This window comes from Eleutherodactylus coqui, chromosome 10, assembly GCF_035609145.1.
Source record: "Eleutherodactylus coqui strain aEleCoq1 chromosome 10, aEleCoq1.hap1, whole genome shotgun sequence".
Classification (NCBI taxonomy): domain Eukaryota; kingdom Metazoa; phylum Chordata; class Amphibia; order Anura; family Eleutherodactylidae; genus Eleutherodactylus; species Eleutherodactylus coqui.
In genome coordinates, this window is record NC_089846.1 from 6,967,610 (window position 1) to 6,993,865 (window position 26,256).

At 50.0% G+C, this 26,256-nt stretch overlaps 1 protein-coding gene across 1 annotated transcript in view; it reads right to left on the reverse strand.

The window, feature by feature from the left end:
* Positions 1-1,451: 1,451 nt before the first annotated feature.
* The window catches only part of LOC136580024 (amiloride-sensitive sodium channel subunit gamma-like), a 40,400-nt gene continuing 15,595 nt past the window's right edge, over positions 1,452-26,256 (reverse strand). Inside the window, exons 3-12 of the mRNA XM_066580192.1 lie at positions 22,495-22,706; positions 21,689-21,819; positions 15,390-15,553; positions 13,636-13,740; positions 8,766-8,886; positions 8,568-8,640; positions 5,900-5,957; positions 5,017-5,090; positions 4,699-4,774; positions 1,452-2,407 (exon numbers count right to left, since the gene is read on the reverse strand). Of these exons, the coding sequence (XP_066436289.1) occupies positions 2,204-2,407; positions 4,699-4,774; positions 5,017-5,090; positions 5,900-5,957; positions 8,568-8,640; positions 8,766-8,886; positions 13,636-13,740; positions 15,390-15,553; positions 21,689-21,819; positions 22,495-22,706 (1,218 nt within the window). The 3' untranslated portion in view covers positions 1,452-2,203. The remainder of the gene's footprint in view (positions 2,408-4,698; positions 4,775-5,016; positions 5,091-5,899; positions 5,958-8,567; positions 8,641-8,765; positions 8,887-13,635; positions 13,741-15,389; positions 15,554-21,688; positions 21,820-22,494; positions 22,707-26,256) is intronic.

Here is a 26,256-nt window from a genome sequence, read left to right on the forward strand (position 1 = left end):
CATCCACACCGTGCCAACACCCAGCGCTGACAGCGGCCGCTGTGTTCTCTGCGGACGCCAGCTCCAACGGAAAACATGCAGCTCATGAATCAAGTCTAAGTACATAAGAAACGGCCGAGCGCGATTAACCCCCAACGGGCCGGAGAAAACTGCAGGAACCCTCCCAAAAATGTCACATTTTAGAATCACAGATTTTGAATTTCTGTCTCATTTACATCCATTTGGCGCAGAACGCGGTCGCCCTTAAGAGCATTTTAACCCCTTAGTGGCATGCCTAATTTTAGCCTACAGAGCCAGTAAACCGTTTCCCTCTCTGTTCCCGCGGCCATCACGTCTGTGTTCTCCGCCCGTGTCGCCGTGTCACGCCTTCTATCCTGCGGGACGCGTTCGGCTCCATATAACATGTTCACTAAAGTCATTTCCTTGTTTTGTGGGAATTCTTTTCCCAGCATCCCCCATGTGGTAGAAGTGTTCTGTTATTCTGCTACCATTAGGACACCAAGATTATAGGTTTTTGTTATGTTTTACCACTTTTGCAGAATATAAACCCTTTTTTTACATAAGACTGTTTGTGAGCGGCCACATTCAGGAGCCGAGCGGTTTTATCTATTGGGCCTCTTCATTGTGGGACAACTTGTAGTTTTTATTGGTACCCTATTGAGGTATATATGATGATGGAGAGGGATGATCAGAAAATGGCTATTTGGGCATTTTTTTGCAGAATTTACCGTGCTGGATAACAAATACAATGTTTTATGGGTGCGGCGATGCCAATTAGGTGGGCTCCTTTTTTTTTTTATACATTTCTCCAATATTTAAAGGGAACCCGTCACGTCCCACATATACTAAGTTCTGATGCTGCTGGGGGGGGAGGTGACACGGAGCCGGGTCTTTTACACTTTTTATGTCCCTGTGGGGGACTTGTACAATAGCACCTATGATCGCTATGATAAGGCACTGCAGGACTTCCCAAAGATGGCACATGCCCATTTCAAAAGAATGGAATTCATATTTGCGCATCGCGTAATACACAAATCTCGCAGCCTAAAAAAACCCTTTTTTGGCTTTTTTTTTTTTTTCATCACTACCTCTAAAGCCCCATAACCTTTTTATTTTCCATGGACGGAGCTCTGTGAGGGCTTGTTTTCTGTGTGAAGAGCTGCAGTTTTATTAGTACCATCTTGGGGTACAGATGACTTTTTTGATCACTTTTATTTCTTTTTTGGGAGGCATAATGAACGGAAAAAAAAACATTTTGACTCCGTGTGTTTTGCTGCTTTTACCTGTGGCGTTTGCCTTGCAGGGTAAAAAGTGCGTTTAATTTATTGTACGGGTGCGACAATACCAAATGTGGGTTTTTTATTTTTTTTGAACAAGCAGGAGGAAGTGCAAAAAATGTGTTTTTTATGGATTTTTAAAAAATAATTTTTCCATTTTTCATGTCCCTGGAGGGGTCTTGAACTTGAAATGCTATGATCACTCTAATAATATACTGCAGTACTTTTGTACTGCAATGCAGTATCGTTAATCATAGCAATTACAGGCCACGGCAACCCATCAGCCCTCTGCGATTACATGGCGGAGGGCCGATGACGTTACACGGGGAGTGCCCACACTCTATGAACACTTTACATGTTCTCGACGATCTCTGCTGTTGCTGCGGGAGGCCGTCTGTCAGTCACAACTTTGGATGATGTAGACTCATTGTCTGATCCCATGCCATCCATAGGGCATAATTCAATGTCCTTTCGCAGGAACTGATTCCCAGCCAGGATATACATTTATGTTCTGGGATGGGAAGGGGTTAAATGGGTTGTGCCAATATCCTCAGGATCGGGCATCACGTTCAGATCGGTGGAGGTCTGATTGCTGGGATATCTATCAGTACCAAGAACGGGGTCCGACCCATCGTGAAGTGAGGGCAGCGGCGGCCACATATCTGCACCACCACTCCATTCATTTCAATGGGACCAACAAGGATAGTTCCAGCTCTCCCCATCTCCGGCCGACCCAGCAAAGTGAATGGAGCAGCGGCGCACATGTGCAACCGCCACTGGCTGCACTTCCAGACACAGGATTGATGGGGTCCCAGTGGTTGGGCTGTGTACACATGGGCACCGGGGGAGAGTGGGGTATCATATCAAATCATTGCCATTCATTTCTGCAATCTAAATCCCCATATCCAAGGTTTTCGGCCCCCCTGTCACAGCATGGTGGTCTTCTGCAGGTAGATGGGGCTCTGTGTATAGGGGTTGGAGTAGTCCTCCTTCTTCATTGTCCTGATGCACCTCCGAAGAAACAGCAGAATGATGTCCAACAGCAACTCCAAGAACTCTGCCAAGGTGCAGATGGAGAAGCCCACCCACAGGCCCACCAAGCCCCCCATGTTAGAGATGAGGTTAAGTTCCTGCAAAGAAAAGAGAACTCCTAAACAAACTGCAGGCTGAAAGCATCAGAGCTTCACTGCATTCTGCAGACTCCGGTTCACCACTTCCCAATGTGACTCCGTGGACCGACCACTTTATTAGAGTTGGGAACCTCTCAGATCGCTGGATTCGCTCATCTAATGTGGATCCACGGAGAACTGGTCACGTGATTTTATCCTCCGGGATCACGGGGAGAATTACCGTACATGGAAGCGCCAATCATGAGAGTCCGGCGCTCTAATAAAGGGGCCGGTCAGTGTATTCTCAGGTGTGATTGTAGCCTCTACAACTCCTATAGTCAGGCATTTCCAGCAAAGATCATATAAAGCTGTCAGTGTGTGTGTGTATATATATATATACACACGCACACACACACTAGTAATTATTAGGTAGTTATAGTACCAGTATTTCGGGCGTGGCGACGTGCCCGGGACCATCAGGGGCCATTGTGGTGTCGCCCGGGGGTCGCCTAGTCGGGTTGGCGTCCGGTCTGGGGTCAGGCGTGGGGTCCATGGAACTGCTGGGCGGGGCCTCTGCGGCCGGGCTCGGAGTTCCCCTGGTAGGGGGCGCGGCCGGAGGAGGGCCAGTCTATATGCATTACCGGCCAGCTGTCATCAAGTCCCGCTCCGTCCTAGGCGGGGCTTTTGGTATTTAGCTCCACAGACACGGTCAGTCCCTGCTTGTTTGCTTGTTCTCCAGCTAACACCCGCTCAGGTTCTCTCCAGTCCGCTGACCCGGTTTTGCTGTGACTTGGATTTAGTCTGTTTTGTTGGTTACTTGGCGCTCTAGTCCTCTGTGTTTGGTACGTTTTGTCTCTCTGGTTAGTTGGTCTCTCCTGTCCTTGTCCTGGGGTCCCATCAGTGCAGAGTAGGGACCGCCGCCCAGTTGTCGCCCTGAGGTTTAGCCCAGGGGGGCAAGTAGGTAGGGACAGGGGAGAGGGTGGTTTGTAGGGACTTCCATTCTTCTGTTCCTAACCGACCCTGACAGTTTCTGGTGGAGCAATGCGCCACACAGCTGTGCTGCATCCATGCTGATTCCCATACATTACACACACGGCTCTACTACATCCATCCTGATTCCCACACATGACACACAGCTCTACTACATCTATGGTGATTCCCACACATGACACACACAGCTGTACTACATTCATTCTGATTCGCATACGTTACACACACAGCTCTACAACATCCATCCTGATTCCCACACAAGACACACACAGCTGTACTACATCCATCCTGATCCCCATACATTACCACACACCTGTACTACATCCATCCTGATTCCCACACATCACACACAGCTCTACTACATCCATGCTGATTCCCACACATCACACACACAGCTGTACTTCATCCATCCTGATCCCCATACATTACCACACACCTGTACTACATCCATCCTGATTCCGACACATTATACACAGCTCTACTACATCCATGGTGATTCCCACACATGACACACACAGCTCTACTACATCCATGGTGATTCCCACACATGACACACACAGCTGTACTACATTCATTCTGATTCACATACATTACACACACAGCTCTACAACATCCATCCTGATTCCCACACAAGACACACACAGCTCTACAACATCCATCCTGATTCCCACACAAGACACACACACCTGTACTACATCCATGCTGATTCCCATACATTACACACACAGCTCTACTACATCCATGCTGATTCCCATACATGACACACAGCTGTACTAGATTCATTCTGATTCCCACACATTGCACACATAGCTCTACTACATCCAGTCTGACCCCCACACATCACACACAGCTGTAGTACATCCAAATCCATCCTGATTTCCAGACAACACCAGCTCAGCAGACTCCTGGATACAGTGATCAGCCCCTGGTTATATGATCCCTGACTCCACCAACACAGGTGATCAGTAGCGGCTGTCGGCTTATCCAGTATACTGTACTTTCTACCAAACTGCAGAATGGCTCCTCCCTTCAGCCTACCGGATCTTTGTGGTGGCAGTTGGCCAGTGTCTTCTATCAGGACCGCTGAGATAATAATGGATTAGTTGTATTCTCATTTTGCTTTTTTTGTCCTCCCCTTCCAAGAGACCTAACTGTGTTGTTCTTCTGTCAGTCAGGCTCTGTGTTTTATATATGTTGTAGGACCTGTGATGACGTCACCAGGGGATGGAGCATGAGAAGCACCCACACACTCACATACATACTAACGGACAAGTGGTCGTTAGTAGTTTGATAGGAGTATACACTTTAGGCTCAGCCCTCACCGTCATTGATGGTTCCTCTTCTATAAACTCAAAATTTAGTTGTTTGAAGTAAACCACGACCTTCACAAAATTATCCCTGCAGAGAAAAAGACAAATTCGGCTAAGTTTTTAAAGGGCCGGTAACCCTAAAAAGAAGCTTATAACAGTGATGATATCAGATATTATAAAGTAGCATTCATGGGGGGAAGTGAGGTTTCTGCACTTCCTGTCACGCATCCCTTTGAAAGATACAACAGTCAACCTCTCCTTAGCTTGAAGTGGCAGATAACAGTGAGCAATAAATTGTATTTAATGCAGCAGCCATTGTGGAGAAGATACCTGATGAGCGCCGGATTGTCCGCCACGTCCTTCATGTGTTCTCCCCACTCTTTAAGGTCCTTGGCGAAGTTCTCCTACGGACAGTAATGTAGTTTTTAGTTTGTACCAGCGGCTCCTTATATGTCCAGCAGCCTGGGGGCTCATTCACACCGGCGCCTCGCAATGCAGAAACGTCACATGATAAAACCGTCCGTATAAATATGGCCTAAAGCGTTATTCGCACGGGCGAGTGGGACTGCGATCCGTGAAAAATGGACAGATTTTTTATGTGATTTGCATGCGCCTTTCTGCGGTTTTGCTTTATTCGCGCGCAACGGTCATCTGAGAGTCGTGGGTGTTTTTTCTGCGCATAAAAAAAATCCAAGGTGACCCTTGTTTTTTTTTCACGGACCATCTGTCCAATCAGAAAACAATCATGTGACTAGAACCATCGATATCAACGTGGGAGTTAGCTCCGATTACCGAACTTACATTAAAAAAAAGCCCGTGTGAATGAGCCCCAACCATCAGAGCTGACCGCAGTTACTGCGACTTCCTGCCCCTCCCCCCTCCATGCCACGTTGATGGGGCTGAGATATGAGCTGCTGTTTGCTGGGTTACTTCCATGTTACAGGCGGCTCCTCAGAGGACCCTACAATCAGCTCCTGGGGATTCATCGACGCACGCCATAACCGAGCTCAGCGTGGCTTTCTGGACACTTTATACGTACGTGGCGGCGTCCACCACGGCCAGCAAGTTACTCCATAGTTATCGTGACATATGCGCTATTTTCAAAAACTGGCCCCAACATGGTGAAGAAAGCCAACGCAAGAGTCTATGCCCGTGTTACACGTATGTCCCGTGTTGGCGCCCCGCCCCCTGGGACCTAATATATGGCACTTACGATAAAAGCGCTGGACGGCCACTGCGACCCGGAGACGGTCAGCTCATAGATCTCCTCCCTGCAACAAGGAAAGGCGGATTAGAATAGAGGGTGAAGAAACTGAGAAATACACCGCAGCTCTACTGGGGTATTGCTGTACTGGGTCCTGTCTACCGGAGGCACCGCTGTGCAGCATTCTGACTCCCTGGGGCACCGCTGCTCAGCATTCTGACTCCCTGGGGCACCGCTGCGCAGCATTCTGACTTCCTGGGGCACCGCTGCGCAGCATTCTGACTCCCTGGGGCACCGCTGTGCAGCATTCTGACTCCCTGAGGCACCGCTGTGCAGCATTCTGACTCCCTGGGGCACTGCTGCGCAGCATTCTGACTCCCTGGGCACCGCTGCGCAGCATTCTGACTCCCTGGGGCACTGCTGCGCAGCATTCTGACTCCCTGGGGCACCGCTGTGCAGCATTCTGACTCCCTGAGGCACCGCTGTGCAGCATTCTGACTCCCTGGGGCACCGCTGTGCTGCATTCTGACTCCCTGGGGCACCACTGTGCAGCATTCTGACTCCCCGGGGCACCGCTGCACTGCATTCTGACTCCCTGGGGCACCACTGTGCAGCATTCTGACTCCCTGGGGCACTGTTGTGCAGCATTCTGACTCCCTGAGGCACCGCTGTGCAGCATTCTGACTCCCTGGGGCACCGCTGCGCAGCATTCTGACTCCCTGGGGCACCGCTGTGCAGCATTCTGACTCCCTGAGGCACCGCTGCGCAGCATTCTGACTCCCTGGGGCACCGCTGCGCAGCATTCTGACTCCCTGGGGCACCGCTGTGCTGCATTCTGACTCCCTGGGGCACCACTGTGCAGCATTCTGACTCCCCGGGGCACCGCTGCACTGCATTCTGACTCCCTGGGGCACCACTGTGCAGCATTCTGACTCCCTGGGGCACCGCTGCGCAGCATTCTGACTCCCTGGGGCACTGCTGTGCAGCATTCTGACTCCCTGAGGCACCGCTGTGCAGCATTCTGACTCCCTGGGGCACCGCTGCGCAGCATTCTGACTCCCTGGGGCACCGCTGCGCAGCATTCTGACTCCCTGGGGCACCGCTGCGCAGCATTCTGACTCCCTGGGGCACCGCTGCGCAGCACTCTGACTCCCTGAAGGTGAACAGCATTCAGACACCCCGGGCGCCGCTGCACTCACTGGGTGCCGATGCTATTCAGTGTCAGGGCAAAGTGTGGCGCTGCTACAAGTGAAGAGGAGCGATCAGTTTCTGTCACAGTCTGAACATAAATCTACAAGGGGGTCCGTACGGTTTCCCCCCCGCTGGCCGATTTTTGGACGCCGCATGCCGAGCTTCTTCTGGTATTTGAGCCGGATCTGTGCTGGAATCTCTGACCGGAGGATCCAACGCAGTGCGCTCGCCGGGGCGAAGAAACGCCAACGGAGGGCAGAACGTTTCATAATAAGGTTCCGGAATTCATCTATCGCCAAGCGGATGCCGCAGTCCAACCAGCGTGGGCGATCACCGGAGCGTGCGAGCGCAGTCACATGATACCGGACACTGAGGGCAAAGCCGGCGATACGGACAGAAAGGAGAAGACAGCGGAAACATGAACTGTAACTCTGCGGGTTTTATCCGCTCCCTGGTGGGGCGGCCAGGCGGAGGCTCCGCGCCGGACAGAAGCGCTGTGCCTGATCATTAAACGTTCCGCACTGCGTTTCCTGCGCGGCGCCGCTGCTCCGGCTTCTCTCATCTCCACCGTCTGGGGTCTGTATTTATTTAGGGCTTCTGTTTGGGTTCTGCATTCATTTCGGGGTCTGCATTACTTTTGAGGAGCCCCCCATCTTCCTCTGAGGACCGTGGCTCTGTGGCGAAACTCTGAACCAGTCAGACATCGCAGGATGGCGGCAGAAGCGGGCAGCGGTGGGACGCACACCCCAAGTTATATTTCAGGGTGCGCCCCCTAAAGCTGACTGGCGTCCACTGCAGCCACATATCTGGTTGTCATGTGATCCGGGGTCGCTGTATAGCAATCCTTAGTGGGGGCTGTAATGGCGGCCATATTGGTTGTCACCCAGATATACCAGAGCCCCCACTTGTTTCCCCCCCCCCCCCCCCCCCTCCGGACTCGTCTCTTCTGGCCTCATGTGAGTCAGAAAAGCAGAGTCAGCGGAACAGTTGTGTCCGCCAGAGTCGGCTGGAAACAGGAAATTTGAGAGGCGAGTCATGTGCTCTGCGGCGGCACCTTGTGGTTGGGACCCACGTGAGACCTAGAGCTGGAATACTCCAGTTTTATGAACAGAATGCAAGAATGACAGTGAAGACTGACACTCGGACAGATAACGGGGTAGTGCGATATTCAGGGTCTGCAGAGAGCTGGGTGACAGCAAGTAATGAGAAGGAGGGCGACGATGAGAATGCTGAAGCGCTCACTGATGTCATTACAGGGGCTTTCCCAGACCCCTGAAGGGTAAGACCACCCAGGGATTGGGTTCTCAGTCCCATCAGGACACTAGAAAAGTTGGATAATAACCCCAGAGGAGGCTGCAGCTGTGGTGACACTACAACTCCCAGCATAGTTGTCAGGGCATGCTGGGAGTTGTAGTTTCACCACAACTAGAGAGCCGCCGGTTGCTGTATACATCCATAGTTCCTCTGATGGGTGCAGTTCTCTTACTTGCACTGTAGGGGGCAGTGACAGTTTAATTGATCGTGCGCAAATTTAAATTCGTAGATCTTCACACAGCGACCTGCAAACAGAAAACGCAAAGATCAGAGCGTGGACAGCCGGTCGCCGAAAACACGGGAAGACACTATAGTCAGTGGCAAGGGGCTGATAACAGAGGGCAGTAGAGAGTATGTCATGTGGACTCACGGACGGCGGTGTTGCTGAGGTTACACTTGGGGGCCTCCGGCTCCTTGGGGTCAGCAAACTCCCAGTGAGTGCAGCCGCAGTTGTGGATGATGTTCTGCTGGGCGCACGTCCGCTTACAGACCTGCGGGCAACAAGAAGGGGTCAGAGCGGGCGGGCGTTACATAATGGGGAGGGGGGGGACTAAAGATGGCCGGTGCATGGAAATGTGCAGCTGGGGGCGTACAAAGACGTCACGGGGCCCCAGAGCAAAACTCAGAAATGCCCCGCCACCAAAAAAAAATTAAATCCAAGTCAGCATATCTCTGACACAGCGGGCTCGGATACTTCGGATACAGAGACTCAGCCCTAGGACACCCCCAAATAATGCAGTCCCCGTATAATAGTCAGATACCAGTGATAGTGATTACAGTGCTGTTACCTCCAGGGATCACAGGTGACGACTCCTCTGATTGGTGACGTCCGTTTTCATCTTTGTCCTTTATCTGTGTCCAGACTGTCATGCAGCCACGACTCACCTCTATACTCTCTCCCATTAGGCTGTTACCCCCAAATAACCCCTCACTACCCCCCCATAGTGCAGGCGTCCCCTTTGTAGCCCCCTCATAGTGCAGGCGTCCCCCTTGTGGCCCCCCCATAGTGCAGGCGTCCCCTTTGTGGCCCCGCATAGTGCAGGCGCCCCCCTTGTGGCCCCCTCATAGTGCAGGCGTCCCCTTTGTAGCCCCCTCATAGTGCAGGCGTCCGCCTTGTAGCCCCCTCATAGTTCAGGTGTTCCACTTGTGGCCCCCCCATAGTGCAGGCGTCCCCTTTGTAGCCCCCTCATAGTGCAGGCGTCCGCCTTGTAGCCCCCTCATAGTTCAGGTGTCCCCCTTGTGGCCCCCTCATAGTGCAGGCGTCCCCTTTGTAGCCCCCTCATAGTGCAGGCGTCCCACTTGTGGCCCCCTCATAGTGCAGGCGTCCCCCTTGTGGCCCCTCATAGTGCAGGCGTCCCCCTTGTGGCCCCCTCATAGTGCAGGCGTCCCCCTTGTGGCCCCTCTTAGTGCAGGCGTCCCCCTTGTGGCCCCTCATAGTGCAGGCGTCCCACTTGTGGCCCCCTCATAGTGCAGGCGTCCCCTTTGTAGCCCCCTCATAGTGCAGGCGTCCCCCTTGTGGCCCCTCATAGTGCAGGCGTCCCACTTGTGGCCCCCTCATAGTGCAGGCGTCCCCCTTGTGGCCCCTCATAGTGCAGGCGTCCCCCTTGTGGCCCCTCATAGTGCAGGCGTCCCCCTTGTGGCCCCCTCATAGTGCAGGCGTCCCCCTTGTGGCCCCTCTTAGTGCAGGCGTCCCCCTTGTGGCCCCTCATAGTGCAGGCGTCCCCCTTGTGGCCCCTCATAGTGCAGGCGTCCCACTTGTGGCCCCCTCATAGTGCAGGCGTCCCCCTTGTGGCCCCTCATAGTGCAGGCGTCCCCTTTGTAGCCCCCTCATAGTGCAGGCGTCCCACTTGTGGCCCCCTCATAGTGCAGGTGTCCCCCTTGTGGCTCCTCATAGTGCAGGCGTCCCCCTTGTGGCCCCTCATAGTGCAGGCGTCCCCCTTGTGGCCCCTCATAGTGCAGGCGTCCCACTTGTGGCCCCCTCATAGTGCAGGCGTCCCCTTTGTAGCCCCCTCATAGTGCAGGCGTCCCACTTGTGGCCCCCTCATAGTGCAGGCGTCCCCCTTGTGGCCCCCTCATAGTGCAGGCGTCCCACTTGTGGCCCCCTCATAGTGCAGGCGTCCCCCTTGTGGCCCCTTATAGTGCAGGCGTCCCCCTTGTGGCCCCTCATAGTGCAGGCGTCCCCCTTGTGGCCCCCTCATAGTGCAGGCGTCCCCCTTGTGGCCCCTCATAGTGCAGGCGTCCCCCTTGTGGCCCCTCATAGTGCAGGCGTCCCCTTTGTAGCCCCCTCATAGTGCAGGCGTTCCCCCTTGTGGCCCCCTCATAGTGCAGGCGTTTCCCTTGTGGCCCCTCATAGTGCAGACGTCCTTTAGGTCCCTTGGTCTCTCAGTAGGGGCTCCTGCTCTCTCTGGACGGTACTATACGGAGACACAAGTGAGAGATGCGCTGCTGCTGATGGCTGGGGGTGAGGAGAGGTGGTGGGACATGGGGGATGAGGAGAGGTGGTGGGACATGGGGATGAGGAGAGGTGGTGGGACATGGGGGATGAGGAGAGGTGGTGAGACATGGAGGATGAGGAGAGGTGGTGGGACATGGGGGGTGAGGAGAGGTGGTGGGACATGGGGGTGAGGAGAGGTGGTGGGACATGGGGGTGAGGAGAGGTGGTGGGACATGGGGGATGAGGAGAGGTGGTGGGACATGGGGGTGAGGAGAGGTGGTGGGACATGGGGGTGAGGAGAGGTGGTGGGACATGGGGGATGAGGAGAGGTGGTGGGACATGGGGGTGAGGAGAGGTGGTGGGACATGGGGGGTGAGGAGAGGTGGTGGGACATGGGGGGTGAGGAGAGGTGGTGGGACATGGGGGGTGAGGAGAGGTGGTGGGACATGGGGGGGTGAGGAGAGGTGGTGGGACATGGGGGTGAGGAGAGGTGGTGGGACATGGGGGGGTGAGGAGAGGTGGTGGGACATGGGGGGGTGAGGAGAGGTGGTGGGACATGGGGATGAGGAGAGGTGGTGGGACATGGGGATGAGGAGAGGTGGTGGGACATGGGGATGAGGAGAGGTGGTGGGACATGGGGGATGAGGAGAGGTGGTGGGACATGGGGGATGAGGAGAGGTGGTGGGACATGGGGATGAGGAGAGGTGGTGGGACATGGGGGATGAGGAGAGGTGGTGGGACATGGGGGGTGAGGAGAGGTGGTGGGACATGGGGGTGAGGAGAGGTGGTGGGACATGGGGGATGAGGAGAGGTGGTGGGACATGGGGATGAGGAGAGGTGGTGGGACATGGGGGGGTGAGGAGAGGTGGTGGGACATGGGGGTGAGGAGAGGTGGTGGGACATGGGGGATGAGGAGAGGTGGTGGGACATGGGGGGGTGAGGAGAGGTGGTGGGACATGGGGATGAGGAGAGGTGGTGGGACATGGGGATGAGGAGAGGTGGTGGGACATGGGGGTGAGGGTCCCCGGCCCCATAGCAACTGCATGGTCTGCCTACATTGGCGGAACGACCCTGCAGACATCTTAAACTGGGTTCTAGAGGGGTCCCCAACATCCTAGGACTTGCTGCGGTGCAGGGAGAGGGGTCCCCAACATCCTAGGACTTGCTGCGGTGCAGGGAGAGGGGTCCCCAACATCCTAGGACTTGCTGCGGTGCAGGGAGAGGGGTCCCCAACATCCTAGGACTTGCTGCGGTGCAGGGAGAGGGGTCCCCAACATCCTAGGACTTGCTGTGGTGCAGGGAGAGGGGTCCTCCCGCTGGGACAGGAACAGATTTACGCTGCTGGATTTTGGCCCCTTCACATCTCTGCTGGCGGCTCCGGCGCAGAACCCAGATATTTATTACAGGAAGATTTGGGCTGGCAAACTGGGAGCTGAGTGGCCCCCGTTATGGTCAATGGGGTTCGTCCCTCTGGCGCCATCTTGGTCCAGCACGCGGCAGTTCTCATCGTTTGGTTCTGAGGACTGAAGCGCAAATCACACTTGAAGCCTCGGCGCAGATGTGAATGAGGCCTGAACTCAGAGGATTACCTAGACTGATACACTGTAACAAAGCCTCAGCTGTGAGAGCAGAAGCAGGTCAGCCCTTCTGTTCAAGCTCAGAATATAAACAGTAGTGTTTCCCATCACTGACAGCAAGCAGAGGTTTGGAAAATGGAAAGAAATTGAAACACAGGGACACGTTTCTGTAAGAACGCTAAGAAAACTGCTCGAGTTTTATGCATTTGCGCGACGCGATCTGTCCGCCTATTGTTTCCAAACGGGTCATTTACACGGGCGTTTATCCTCTCGGAAAAACGGAAGCCTGCTCTGTGTTACAGCGAGATCGCAGAAACGTCAGCCATTACTTCTTATGGGGGAGTGAAAAATGGCATCGCGCTCGCAGGAACAGCGGAGTTTTATGTAAATGTGATTTTTATTTTTTCCCATTTAAGCGTGGCTTTTCACACATAAAAACGCCGGGCGCCTCCGTGCGATCTGAGCGCGGATACAAACCGCGGGATACAGAGGGCGACATCGGTCCGAGGCTCTGAGATACATCTTAGATTATTTCTCATATTTGGCGCATCGTGAGCGGCCGGGCGCCACTGGCTGAAATCTACAGGAAGTAAGAACAGTTTTGCGCTATTTTACACGAGTTTCTGGCATAGACCGCAGTGAATTTGATACACGGTGGGTTACCCCGCCCCTCCCCAGGTGCCGAGGGGGGTGCAATAAGCAGAAAATTCGCACTTGTGCAAAAATTTGCAACTTTTTAGCACCAGGGCAAAAAATCCTTCATGAACCCCCAAAGTACAGCAAAGTTGTAGAATAACGACAGCGTATCAAACGGGTCGTCCAGGATTAGATAAGCATGGCGGCTATCTTCCAAAAACAGCGCCACTCCTGTCCACAGGTTATATTTGTCATTGCAGCTCATCCTCATTCACTTCATAGAGCTGCAGTACCAGACACAACCTGCGGACAGGGGTGGCGCTGTTTTTGGATGATAGACGCCATCTTTTTTAAAGCTATGTTCAGATTTCCGTTTAAAACAGAAAACCGGATCTGTGAAAGAGGCGGCCAGCGGGATCCACTGACTCTAATGTCTCCATCATGGTGACCCAGCATTTATGATGGAATCGCTGGATGGAAGTCCGAACCGGAAATCTGAACAGATCCCAACGCCGTACATTTGGTGGTAATGGCGCAGTTTTTCGGCTGTGTAATCATGGGATCTACACGGTATAACATGTCCGCAGGCTGACCTCTCGCGTGTACCCGGCTCCATACACGTCCTTATAGAAGTTCCTGATGTCCTCCCCGTCCGTGCACGCGCTCGAATACGGCGACTTCAGGCGCTCGATGTGAACCTGCGAACACAAAGCATCAATAATAAGACTATATGCAAATAAGGAAGATGAAACGATACCCCTGCAGCGCCACCTACTGGACTATAATCACCATCATCATTATGGGAGTCACCAGAGCGCCATCTAGTGGCCAGTAAGGAGAAATACATCCTTTTGGAATTTAGTTTATTGCTTGATACAGCATATTAACCCATTATTGGTGTGACTAAAGGGGGCACGCCCGGGGGTCCAGCTTGGCCTCCAGCCACATAAGTGGACTGCAAAACTATTAATGGATCTAGAACTAGAAGGGTAGCAGCTGCCACAAACCGGAGGACCCAGCTCTACTGTAAGGGCTCATTCACAGAGGCGTCTGCGGGCCTGAATCCATGGATGCGCAGAATGTTTACAGATCTAAGCTGCCTTCAGGGTGGATTCAGGTCCGTCCTGTGATTTTCTTTCGCACATAAGGACTATGTATTTACACGCACAAAAAAGCGCAAGAAGGGACCATTGTTTGTACGCGCAAATATTTACGTTTCGTGCTTATTCGCGCAGTCCCATTCATTCTATGGCCTAGTTGGGTCAACAATACGGACCAAAATGGGACATGCTGCTTTTTTTCACGTAACGAAAAATCGCATAAAAATTCTGCATTTGTGAATAAAGCCATTGAAATCAATGTGTTCCATTCACTCTTAGACCTCGCTCACACGAGCGTCATTCGCAAGTTAGCTGCGCAAAAAAATCACGACTATCTCTGCTGAAAATCGGATGAATGAAGAATAGCCGCAGCCAAGTCGCGGCTTTAATTCACACTTTTTCCGGCCATTCACGCGGCTGGCTGTAGGGAAGACACGATGGAGCCCCGAACCTCCTCGGTCGGCAGAACTACTTTAATGACTATTAAATGCCTCACCGAGAGGCGCCTGTCAGTGTTCGGCGCGCTCGCCACTACTAAACTCCCTCCCTTTCTCTGTCGGCTTTGGTAGACTCCAATAGAAGTCTATGCAGCCTCCTGCGTTGTTCGGTCCAAAGATAGGGCAAAACCTACATTTTTTGTGATAACCCATTATATACAATGCGTGTATTCACTCGGGCGACTTTTATCGCAGCGCGTCCTTTTTTTAGGGGGGTGGGGTATCGCCCATTATTCTCTATGAGAAAAGAATAATCGCCTCGCTCCGCAGGCAGACGTGATTTTGATGCGACAGCCATGCGATTCTTCTTTTATCTACTGAAACAACATGCGATTTTGATGCACATAAAGAATGCCCGTGAAGGTCACACGTACGGAGACGCCATGCGCTTCTGTCGCAAAATGGATCACAATCACAGAAAAAAATTGTATGTTTGCAAACGCAACGATATTGCGCTCGCCCCTGCAAATCCGGCCTTAATGAACAGGGAGTGGAGGGAACCACATTCCGGGCCTGGGTGTCAGATCCCTGCAGGTGGGGCATTCTGAGTGCCGCTATGAGCCCCCCGCTCTCCTTATACCTTCCTCTTACAATCTAAAGCAGGATGCAGGGTGGCATCAACTGCAAGTCCCAGCAAGCCATGGAAGCTGCAAAATGTCAGCTCAGACTTGGGGGTTCATGGTAAGTTTCAGTCCTCTGTAATAGATGCAGATGTATTTATGACACTGGCCCTTTAAGGCGGTCTCTTACCTTCATCATGCCGATATCTGTTTCGGCTCCGGGTGGCACGTTGACACCATCATCCTCTGGGAATGGCATATGGGTCTGATCATGTATGAGGAGGCGGATGCCAGCGGCGGGCGTCATGTCCTTCACATATTCAGTCTGCTGGATGAACAGCTCTAGGTGCAGACCTGCCAGTCATACCAACGGGTTAGTGCCAACATCCAAACCAGGAGTCCACCCCATGTCAGCCCTCCACCCACTGCCCAGTTGTTTACTATCCTTAGTCACCCCCCTGTAGTACCAGTCACAGTGCCCCCAAGCAGTGTAAGCTACAGTACCCTGCTACAAGCACTCGGCCCTTCTTCCATGCCAGCCAAACTAGCCCAAATACTGTTGAATACAGCATCCTGGCAATGACCAGCACGGGGCCCCATTATAGAACCTGCCATGTGCCCTTATGATGCCAACCACAAAGCTACTCCCAGGCAATGCTGTTCACAGTGCAGCCCAACAGTACCAACCTCAACACCCAACATATAATTGCAGCCACTGAGACCGACCCCCGCACCTCGAAGGGGTGGAATATTTCAGAACCTTCTAAAACCTCCTGCTGGAGCAAAGGTGGCAGCGGAACGTATTGCAGGATGTATGAGGAACCTCTCCATTAGTACTATACACACTCATTGCTGCTGATCTGTGCCACTAAGCAGTAATACCCAGGACATAACTAATACACCACCATCTCCTGCTCATTAGAAATACCCAGGACATAACTAATACACCACCATCTCCTGCTCATTAGTAATACATAGGACATAACTAATACACCGCCATCTCCTGCTCATTAGTAATACCCAGGACATAACTAATACACCACCATCTCCTGCTCATTAGTAATACATAGGACATAACTAATACACCACCATCTCCTGCTCATTAGTAATACCCAGGACATAACTAATACACCACCATCTCCTGCTCATTAGTAATACCCAGGACATAACTAATACACCACCATCTCCTGCTCATTAGTAATACATAGGACATAACTAATACACCGCCATCTCCTGCTCATTAGTAATACCCAGGACATAACTAATACACCACCATCTCCTGCTCATTAGTAATACCCAGGACATAACTAATACACCACCATCTCCTGCTCATTAGTAATACCCAGGACATAACTAATACACCACCATCTCCTGCTCATCAGTAATACCCAGGACATAACTAATACACCACCATCTCCTGCTCATTAGTAATGCCCAGGACATAAGTAATACACCACCATCTCCTGCTCATTAGTAATACATAGGACATAACTAATACACCACCATCTCCTGCTCATTAGTAATACATAGGACATAACTAATACACCACCATCTCCTGCTCATTAGTAATACATAGGACATAACTAATACACCACCATCTCCTGCTCATTAGTAATACCCAGGACATAACTAATACACCACCATCTCCTGCTCATTAGTAATACATAGGACATAACTAATACACCACCATCTCCTGCTCATTAGTAATACCCAGGACATAACTAATACACCACCATCTCCTGCTCATTAGTAATACATAGGACATAACTAATACACCACCATCTCCTGCTCATTAGTAATACCCAGGATATAACTAATACACCACCATCTCCTGCTCATTAGTAATACCCAGGACATAACTAATACACCACCATCTCCTGCTCATTAGTAATACCCAGGACATAACTAATACACCACCATCTCCTGCTCATTAGTAATACATAGGACATAACTAATACACCACCATCTCCTGCTCATTAGTAATACCCAGGACATAACTAATACACCACCATCTCCTGCTCATTAGTAATACCCAGGACATAACTAATACACCACCATCTCCTGCTCATTAGTAATGCCCAGGACATAAGTAATACACCACCATCTCCTGCTCATTAGTAATACATAGGACATAACTAATACACCACCATCTCCTGCTCATTAGTAATACATAGGACATAACTAATACACCACCATCTCCTGCTCATTAGTAATACATAGGACATAACTAATACACCACCATCTCCTGCTCATTAGTAATACATAGGACATAACTAATACACCACCATCTCCTGCTCATTAGTAATACCCAGGACATAACTAACACACCACCATCTCCTGCTCATTAGTAATACCCAGGACATAACTAACACACCACCATCTCCTGCTCATTAGTAATACCAAGGACATAACTAATACACCACCATCTCCTGCTCATTAGTAATACCCAGGATATAACTAATACACCACCATCTACTGCTCATTAGTAATACCCAGGACATAACTAATACACCACCATCTCCTGCTAATTAGTAATACCCAGGACATAACTAATACACCACCATCTCCTGCTCATTAGTAATACCCAGGACATAACTAATACACCACCATCTCCTGCTGATTAGTAATACATAGGACATAACTAATACACCACCATCTCCTGCTCATTAGTAATGCCCAGGACATAACTAATACACCACCGTCTCCTGCTCATTAGTAATACCCAGGACATAACTAATACACCACCATCTCCTGCTCATTAGTAATACCCAGGACATAACTAATACACCACCATCTCCTGCTCATTAGTAATGCCCAGGACATAAGTAATACACCACCATCTCCTGCTCATTAGTAATACATAGGACATAACTAATACACCACCATCTCCTGCTCATTAGTAATACATAGGACATAACTAATACACCACCATCTCCTGCTCATTAGTAATACCCAGGACATAACTAATACACCACCATCTCCTGCTCATTAGTAATACATAGGACATAACTAATACACCACCATCTCCTGCTCATTAGTAATACCCAGGACATAACTAATACACCACCATCTCCTGCTCATTAGTAATACATAGGACATAACTAATACACCACCATCTCCTGCTCATTAGTAATACCCAGGATATAACTAATACACCACCATCTCCTGCTCATTAGTAATACCCAGGACATAACTAATACACCACCATCTCCTGCTCATTAGTAATACCCAGGACATAACTAATACACCAGCATCTCCTGCTCATTAGTAATACATAGGACATAACTAATACACCACCATCTCCTGCTCATTAGTAATACCCAGGACATAACTAATACACCACCATCTCCTGCTCATTAGTAATACCCAGGACATAACTAATACACCACCATCTCCTGCTCATTAGTAATACCCAGGACATAACTAATACACCACCATCTCCTGCTCATTAGTAATACCCAGGACATAACTAATACACCACCATCTCCTGCTCATTAGTAATACCCAGGATATAACTAATACACCACCATCTCCTGCTCATTAGTAATACCCAGGACATAACTAATACACCACCATCTCCTGCTCATCAGTAATACCCATGATATTACTAATACACCACCATCTCCTGCTCATTAGTAATACCCAGGACATAACTAATACACCACCATCTCCTGCTCATTAGTAATACATAGGACATAACTAATACACCACCATCTCCTGCTCATTAGTAATACATAGGACATAACTAATACACCACCATCTCTTGGCCATTAGTAATACCAAGGACATAACTAATACACCACCATCTCCTGCTCATTAGTAATACCCAGGACATAACTAATACACCACCATCTCCTGCTCATTAGTAATACCCAGGACATAACTAATACACCACCATCTCCTGCTCATTAGTAATACCCAGGACATAACTAATACACCACCATCTCCTGCTCATTAGTAATACCAAAGACATAACTAATACACCACCATCTCCTGCTCATTAGTAATACCCAGGACATAACTAATACACCACCATCTCCTGCTCATTAGTAATACCCTGGACATAACTAATACACCACCATGTCCTGCTCATTAGTAATACCCTGGACATAACTAATACACCACCATCTCCTGCTCATTAGTAATACCCAGGACATAACTAATACACCACCATCTCCTGCTCATTAGTAATACCAAAGACATAACTAATACACCACCATATCCTGCTAATTAGTAATACCCAGGATATAACTAATACACCACCATCTCCTGCTCATTAGTAATACCAAAGACATAACTAATACACCACCATCTCCTGCTAATTAGTAATACCCAGGACATAACTAATACACCACCATCTCCTGCTAATTAGTAATACCCAGGATATAACTAATACACCACCATCTCCTGCTCATTAGTAATACCCAAGACACAACTAATACACCACCATCTCCTGCTCATTAGTAATACCCAGGACATAACTAATACACCACCATCTCCTGCTCATCAGTAATACCCAGGACATAACTAATACACCACCATCTCCTGCTCATTAGTAATACATAGGACATAACTAATACACCACCATCACCTGCTCATTAGTAATACCCAGGACATAACTAATACACCACCATCTCCTGCTCATTAGTAATACCAAAGACATAACTAATACACCACCATATCCTGCTAATTAGTAATACCCAGGATACAACTAATACACCACCATCTCCTGCTCATTAGTAATACCAAAGACATAACTAATACACCACCATCTCCTGCTAATTAGTAATACCCAGGACATAACTAATACACCACCATCTCCTGCTAATTAGTAATACCCAGGATATAACTAATACACCACCATCTCCTGCTCATCAGTAATACCCAAGACACAACTAATACACCACCATCTCCTGCTCATTAGTAATACCCAAGACACAACTAATACACCACCATCTCCTGCTCATCAGTAATACCCAGGACATAACTAATACACCACCATCTCCTGCTCATTAGTAATACATAGGACATAACTAATACACCACCATCACCTGCTCATTAGTAATACCCAGGACATAACTAATACACCACCATCTCCTGCTCATTAGTAATACATAGGACATAACTAATACACCACCATCTCCTGCTCATTAGTAATACCCAGGACATAACTAATACACCACCATCTCCTGCTCATTAGTAATACATAGGACATAACTAATACACCACCATCTCCTGCTCATTAGTAATACATAGGACATAACTAATACACCACCATCTCCTGCTAATTAGTAATACCCAGGATATAACTAATACACCACCATCTCCTGCTCATTAGTAATACCAAAGACATAACTAATACACCACCATCTCCTGCTAATTAGTAATACCCAGGACATAACTAATACACCACCATCTCCTGCTCATTAGTAATACCCAGGATATAACTAATACACCACCATCTCCTGCTCATTAGTAATACCCAAGACACAACTAATCACCTCATCATCCTGCTCTTTGTTAAAACCCAGGACATAACTAATCATCCCGCCATCTCCTACTCATTAGTAATACCCAGTATACTACTAATCACCCCACGAGTTCCTGCTCATTAGTAATACCTGGGATATAACTAATCACCCCACTATCTCCTGTTTATTAGTAATACCCAGTATATAGCTAAGGCTGCATTCAGACGAACGTATATCGGCTCGGTTTTCACGCCGAGCCGATATACGTTGTCCTCGTGTGCGGGTCGGGGGGGGGGAGAATGGAAGAGCCAGGAGCAGGAACTGAGCTCCCGCCCCCTTCTCTGCCTGCTCTCCGCCCCTCTGCACTATTTGCAATGAAAGGAGGTGGGACGGGGGCGGGGCTAAGTCATGAGCATTAGCCCCGCCCTCGTACCGGCTCCCCCCATTGCAAATAGTGCAGAGGGGCGGAGAGGAGGCAGAGAGGGGGGCGGGAGCTCAGTTCCTGCTCCTGGCTCTTCCATCCTCCCCCCCTGCAGATGAGGACGACATATATCGGCTCGGTGTGAAAACCGAGCCGATATACGTTTGTGTGAATGCAGCCCACTACACCTTCTGCTCATTAGTAATACCCTGGACATAAGTAGTGCACTGCCATCTGCTCATTTACAGCTCACCCTGTTCTTACTTGTAGTGATTTGTAAACACCATTGGAAAATGATTTGAGACTGACACCCATAGTGGCACCACAAGAGCTCCCATAGGGGTTGCTACCCAGCTTTCCTAATGTCAAAAGCAGCAAACCTCCTGCCAGCTCACTCTTCCACCTCCTCTTAGTTTCATCTGTTTCTGGAGAACCTGGCCGGCCGCCATAATAGCCGACATCACAAACACTTAGAGTAGGGCAGAGTACCCCACATAAACTTTGGCCCCCTCTTCCATAAGCTTCACTGTTACCCGCTGCTGCCCGCACGCCTGAGCCTGGCACAGTAACAGCAGGGACCCCCGAGGTGCAGCTTACCGTACATAAACCCCGCCTTGGTGATGTTGAGCAGCTCGGCGCTCGCTGGGTTCTCCTGGTAAACTGTTGGTTTCAGGGAGTTGAACGTGTAACAGTTTCCAAATTTATAGTTAATAAACCTGGAGAAGAAACTGGAAGAGAGAAGGAAACTCACAGAGTAGAGGTATAAAACGAGAAGAAAAGCAATACCGTATATACAAAGTGTGCGAATCAGACAATACTCTGTGAGCTGCAAGTTGATACATTGTATGCAGATCAGACTGTACTCTGTGAGCTCCAAGTTGATACATTGTATGCAGATTACACTGTACTCTGTGAGCTCCAAATTGATACATTGTATGCAGATTAGACTGTACTCTGTGAGCTCCAGGCTGACTGATACACTGCATGCACATCAGACACTACTTTGTAAACTCTAGGCTGATACATTGTATGTAGATCAGACAATACTCTGTGAGCTCCAAATTGATACATTGTATGCAGATTAGACTGTATTCTGTGAGCTCCAAATTGATACATTGTATGCAGATTACACTGTACTCTGTGAGCTCCAGGTTGATACATTGTATGCAGATTAGACTGTACTCTGTGAGCTCCAGGCTGACTGATACACTGCATGCACATCAGACACTACTTTGTAAACTCTCGTCTGATACATTGTATGTAGATCAGACAATCCTCTGTGAGCTCCGCTCTGATATATTATATGCAGAGCAGCATCCAGCAGTGGGGTCACCTGGCACTCCCAGTATACTATGGCGGGCGGCCCCATAGTGTGTACATGGCTACTCTCCGTCCCACCGTACCTGGTGTTGCATTCCTGACCGTGAAAATTGCAGAAGATCAGCATGTCCTCCAGCTGGTGCCCCATCTCCACCTTCTGCTCATCCCCTAACTGGTTAAATTCTGAAGCAAACCTGTTGAAGGCACTGGCGTACTGGATACTGTCATCCTGGTATTCGGATGATACATTGATGTGTGAGCGATTTCTGCGGTGGGTCAGTTCGAGACCGGAGTCCTGAGGTGGAAATAAAAATAAGTTAGAGATCTGGTAACTGCTTGCTTTCAGTGAACAACAATAGAGATGAGCGAACATACTCGCTAAAGCAAACTACTCGAGCGAGTAGTGCCTAATGCGAGTACCTGCCCGCTCGTCTCTAAAGATTCGGCTGCTGGCGTGGGTGACAGGTGAGTTGCGGGAGTGAGCAGGGAGGAGCGGGGGGGGGGGGAGATCTCCCCCGCTGCTTCCCGCCCCCCGCCGGCACCCGAATCTTTAGAGACGAGCGGGCAGGTACTCGAATAAGGCACTACTCGCTCGAGTAGTTGGCCTTAGTGAGTATGTTCGCTCATCTCTAAACAACAACAATCCTGAGGCTGAGATCACACCCAGATCTAATATTTCTCACAGCTGAGGGGTTGTTACATTATATCCAGTGAAGAAAATCCACTATAACAGAGGTACTCAACAAGCGGATCGGGGTCTAAATGTGGACCTCGGACCCCTGCTGTCTGGACCAGGGGAAGGAGCCGCTGCCAGTTCCTCCCTCTGGACTTTCAGTGATCTTGAGAACAGGAGTCGGGGTGGGGGAGGAGCAAAGCTATGCTGTGGCCCATAGCAGGGCTAACTAAGAGGGGCCACAGAGCCAGCAGTATAACTAAGAGGGGCCACAGAGGGACACCACTGGGGATACTTACAGGCTGGGAAGGGTGTGCAGAGATGAGTTGTAGCTGATGATGGTGGTCTGGGCCCAGATAAAGAAGTAAAACAAAAACGGCGTCACTTGTGATCACTGGAGGTAACTGCACTGTAATCACTATCACTGTGTAGAACTAGTATTGCGGCTCATGAGTCTTCAAAAAGCAGTATGTACCCCAAAATGGTATAAATGAAAACAACTCGTTCTGCAAAATGTGATCCCGCACACAGCTGATGGGGAAAGCGATGGCTCTCAGAATGTGCGAGTTACGTGTTCTGTAGCGCCAAAGTAGTAAGGAAAAAACCCTAGACACATTTAATGTCGCCATAATTGTACCGTTACTTATAGGTAATTATAATGAAGTGTCTTAACCCTTGTTACCCCGGTGTGCTGGACCTTCACCTGACGGCTGACTCGGGTAAGTGGATCTGCTGTTTGTGAGACGTCTTAGGTCTGTAGAGGTTTTCCCCCTTTAGCTGTAATCCGTAGCGTTCGTCCCCTTATATACTAGCTATGATCTGCCGCATGTAAACAGCAGTAATACGGGTCCATCAATGTGATCATGAAAAATCACCCTAAGCTGACAATTATCTCATGGCCAGCATAGCAAGTGGCTGCTAACAGAGAACAAGAGCTGGAACCTCGCAGGAGGTAACTGACATGAAAATACTAATAACACAAATGACTCAGAGAGCAGACACAAACCTTCCAACCATGAAGGATACATTCAGCTGACCTGTTCCGAAAGCGTAATATATTCAGAATGGCGGTAGAAGTAAGGGAATATTTGAAAATGGCTCTTTCTACGTTTGTCACAAGACATGCTGGTTATTGTGGTGCCACTTACATTTTACAGGCATTGAAAGCGACAATACTCAAGATACCCAAGACATACGAGTCTTAGCTGACAGTAATAGTGACCCTTTAGTGGTCCCAATAATATTAGTGACCCCCCTTAGTGGCCCCAGTATTAATAATAACTCCCTAAATGGCCAAATAGTAAGTGTCTTCCACAGTGGCTCATGTAGTAATAGTGACACTTATAGTAGCCCCAGTAATAACACTGACCCCCATAAGGGCCCCAAAAGTACTAGTCACTCCCAGTAGTAACAGTGACCCTGTTAGTGGTCCCAGTAGTAATAGTGTCCCCCCATAGTGACCCTAGCAGTAATAATGACCCCCATAGGTGCCCCAGTTGTAATAGCGACCTTCATAGTGGCCCCAGTATTAATAGCGAGCCCATAGTGACCCCAGCAGTAATAATGACCCCCATAGTGGCCCCAGTAGTAATAATTTAATCCATAGTGGCTCCAGTAGTAATAGTGCCCTATAGTGGACCTCCAGCCGAGCAGCAACCCTGAAGCATTTCACGCACTCCATCTGTAGCACCACTGCAGCCACCGCTGCTGTCATCTACATGTGACCCCTGACCTCTCACCCCAGCATCCCACACTGACGACAGCAGCGGGGCTACCGATGGAATGAGGGGATGTTTGTAGGGTTGCTGCCCAGCCGGCTCGCAGCTATTATTGACAGGGCCGGTAAAAAGTAAATACTAACTGGGCCGGTGACCTGCCGGCCGGGTGGCAACCCACTGCCGCTCTTCTGTGGTCCGGCTATCTACCACCGGAGGCGGTAAGCTCAGGTTGCCTCATGGTAGGGGCCCCTCTGCATGAAGCTATGATCACCTCTCCCATGTGACCGGCTGGAAGTGCAATTCACACCTGGAGGAAAGTCGCCATTGCAAAACTCTTCTTGATGGAGGAAAGTCTGACGCTGTTCAGGTTGCAGATGGTGACGGCTGGGAAGGTGAGCTTGGCGCTGGAGATGAGTGTGATCTTCTCGTGGGATGGGTAGGTGTAGTAGGTCATCACCATCTTGGTACACTGCCAGAAGGCACAGCACAGGGCGAAAGTGACAAAGAATAACCAAAGCAAGCGGCGGAACCAGTGGCGAGAGCGGAAGATGTTGGGAATGCCATGGGCCGAGGTGTTCTGTAGGATGATCTGGCCCAGCTTCCTTAATGCCTTGGCATCATATGATGAAGACGCCAGGACCTGCATCCCTGGGTAGCCCATCCTCAGCTCAGACTGGCGCCTCACCCTCTTCGGAGGCTCTTAAAAAGCCAAGAGCTGTAATGCACCGAGGTTGGGATGAGGCGTTACCTTAGTGACACCTCCAGTAATGACCTCATTACTCTCCAAAGTCACTAACAATCTGCAAGACGCTTCCAGAAACCAATTAGCAGACAGGAGATTATAATACTGTTATATTGACCCATCTCTGAGCTGATACCTACTAGCCACAGCTGTACACATCATCCCCTCCCTAAGCTTGCCACAACAGATGCCACAAGGGTTGGCACCCAGCTTTCCTGAGGGACATGTTCTACCTGAGATGCAATAGCATGGGGGCATTGGAGATATTTCTCCATAGGTAGCAGATGTGCCATAAAGGCATGGGTGCTTGTTGCATGAGACAGCCTGAGCCTGCTGCCTCAAGCTGCAGGATCTCGGAGGAGCGGCGCTGTGGTTGCCACCCACCTGGTATTTATTTTTATGGCTATATTATTGGCCGATGAAAAAAAAAATTGCAACTGCAGGTCGGCCGGGCAGTAATCCCATAAACATTGCATTCACTTAGTCTGCAGCTCCAGACAGGCAGTCAGAGCTGCTGTCATTAGTCTCTGGCCTCTACCCCCGACATCTGCGTTCCTGCACGCAGACACTGGCCGGTATACTGTGGTCAGGGGTCACAGACTGATGACAGCGCAGCAGCTGCCCTATTAAAGCTGTGAACAGAGTAAGTGCACTGCTTGTGGGGTTGCTGCCCAGCTGGAGGTCCAGTAGAAGGGTCACTTTTACTGCTGTG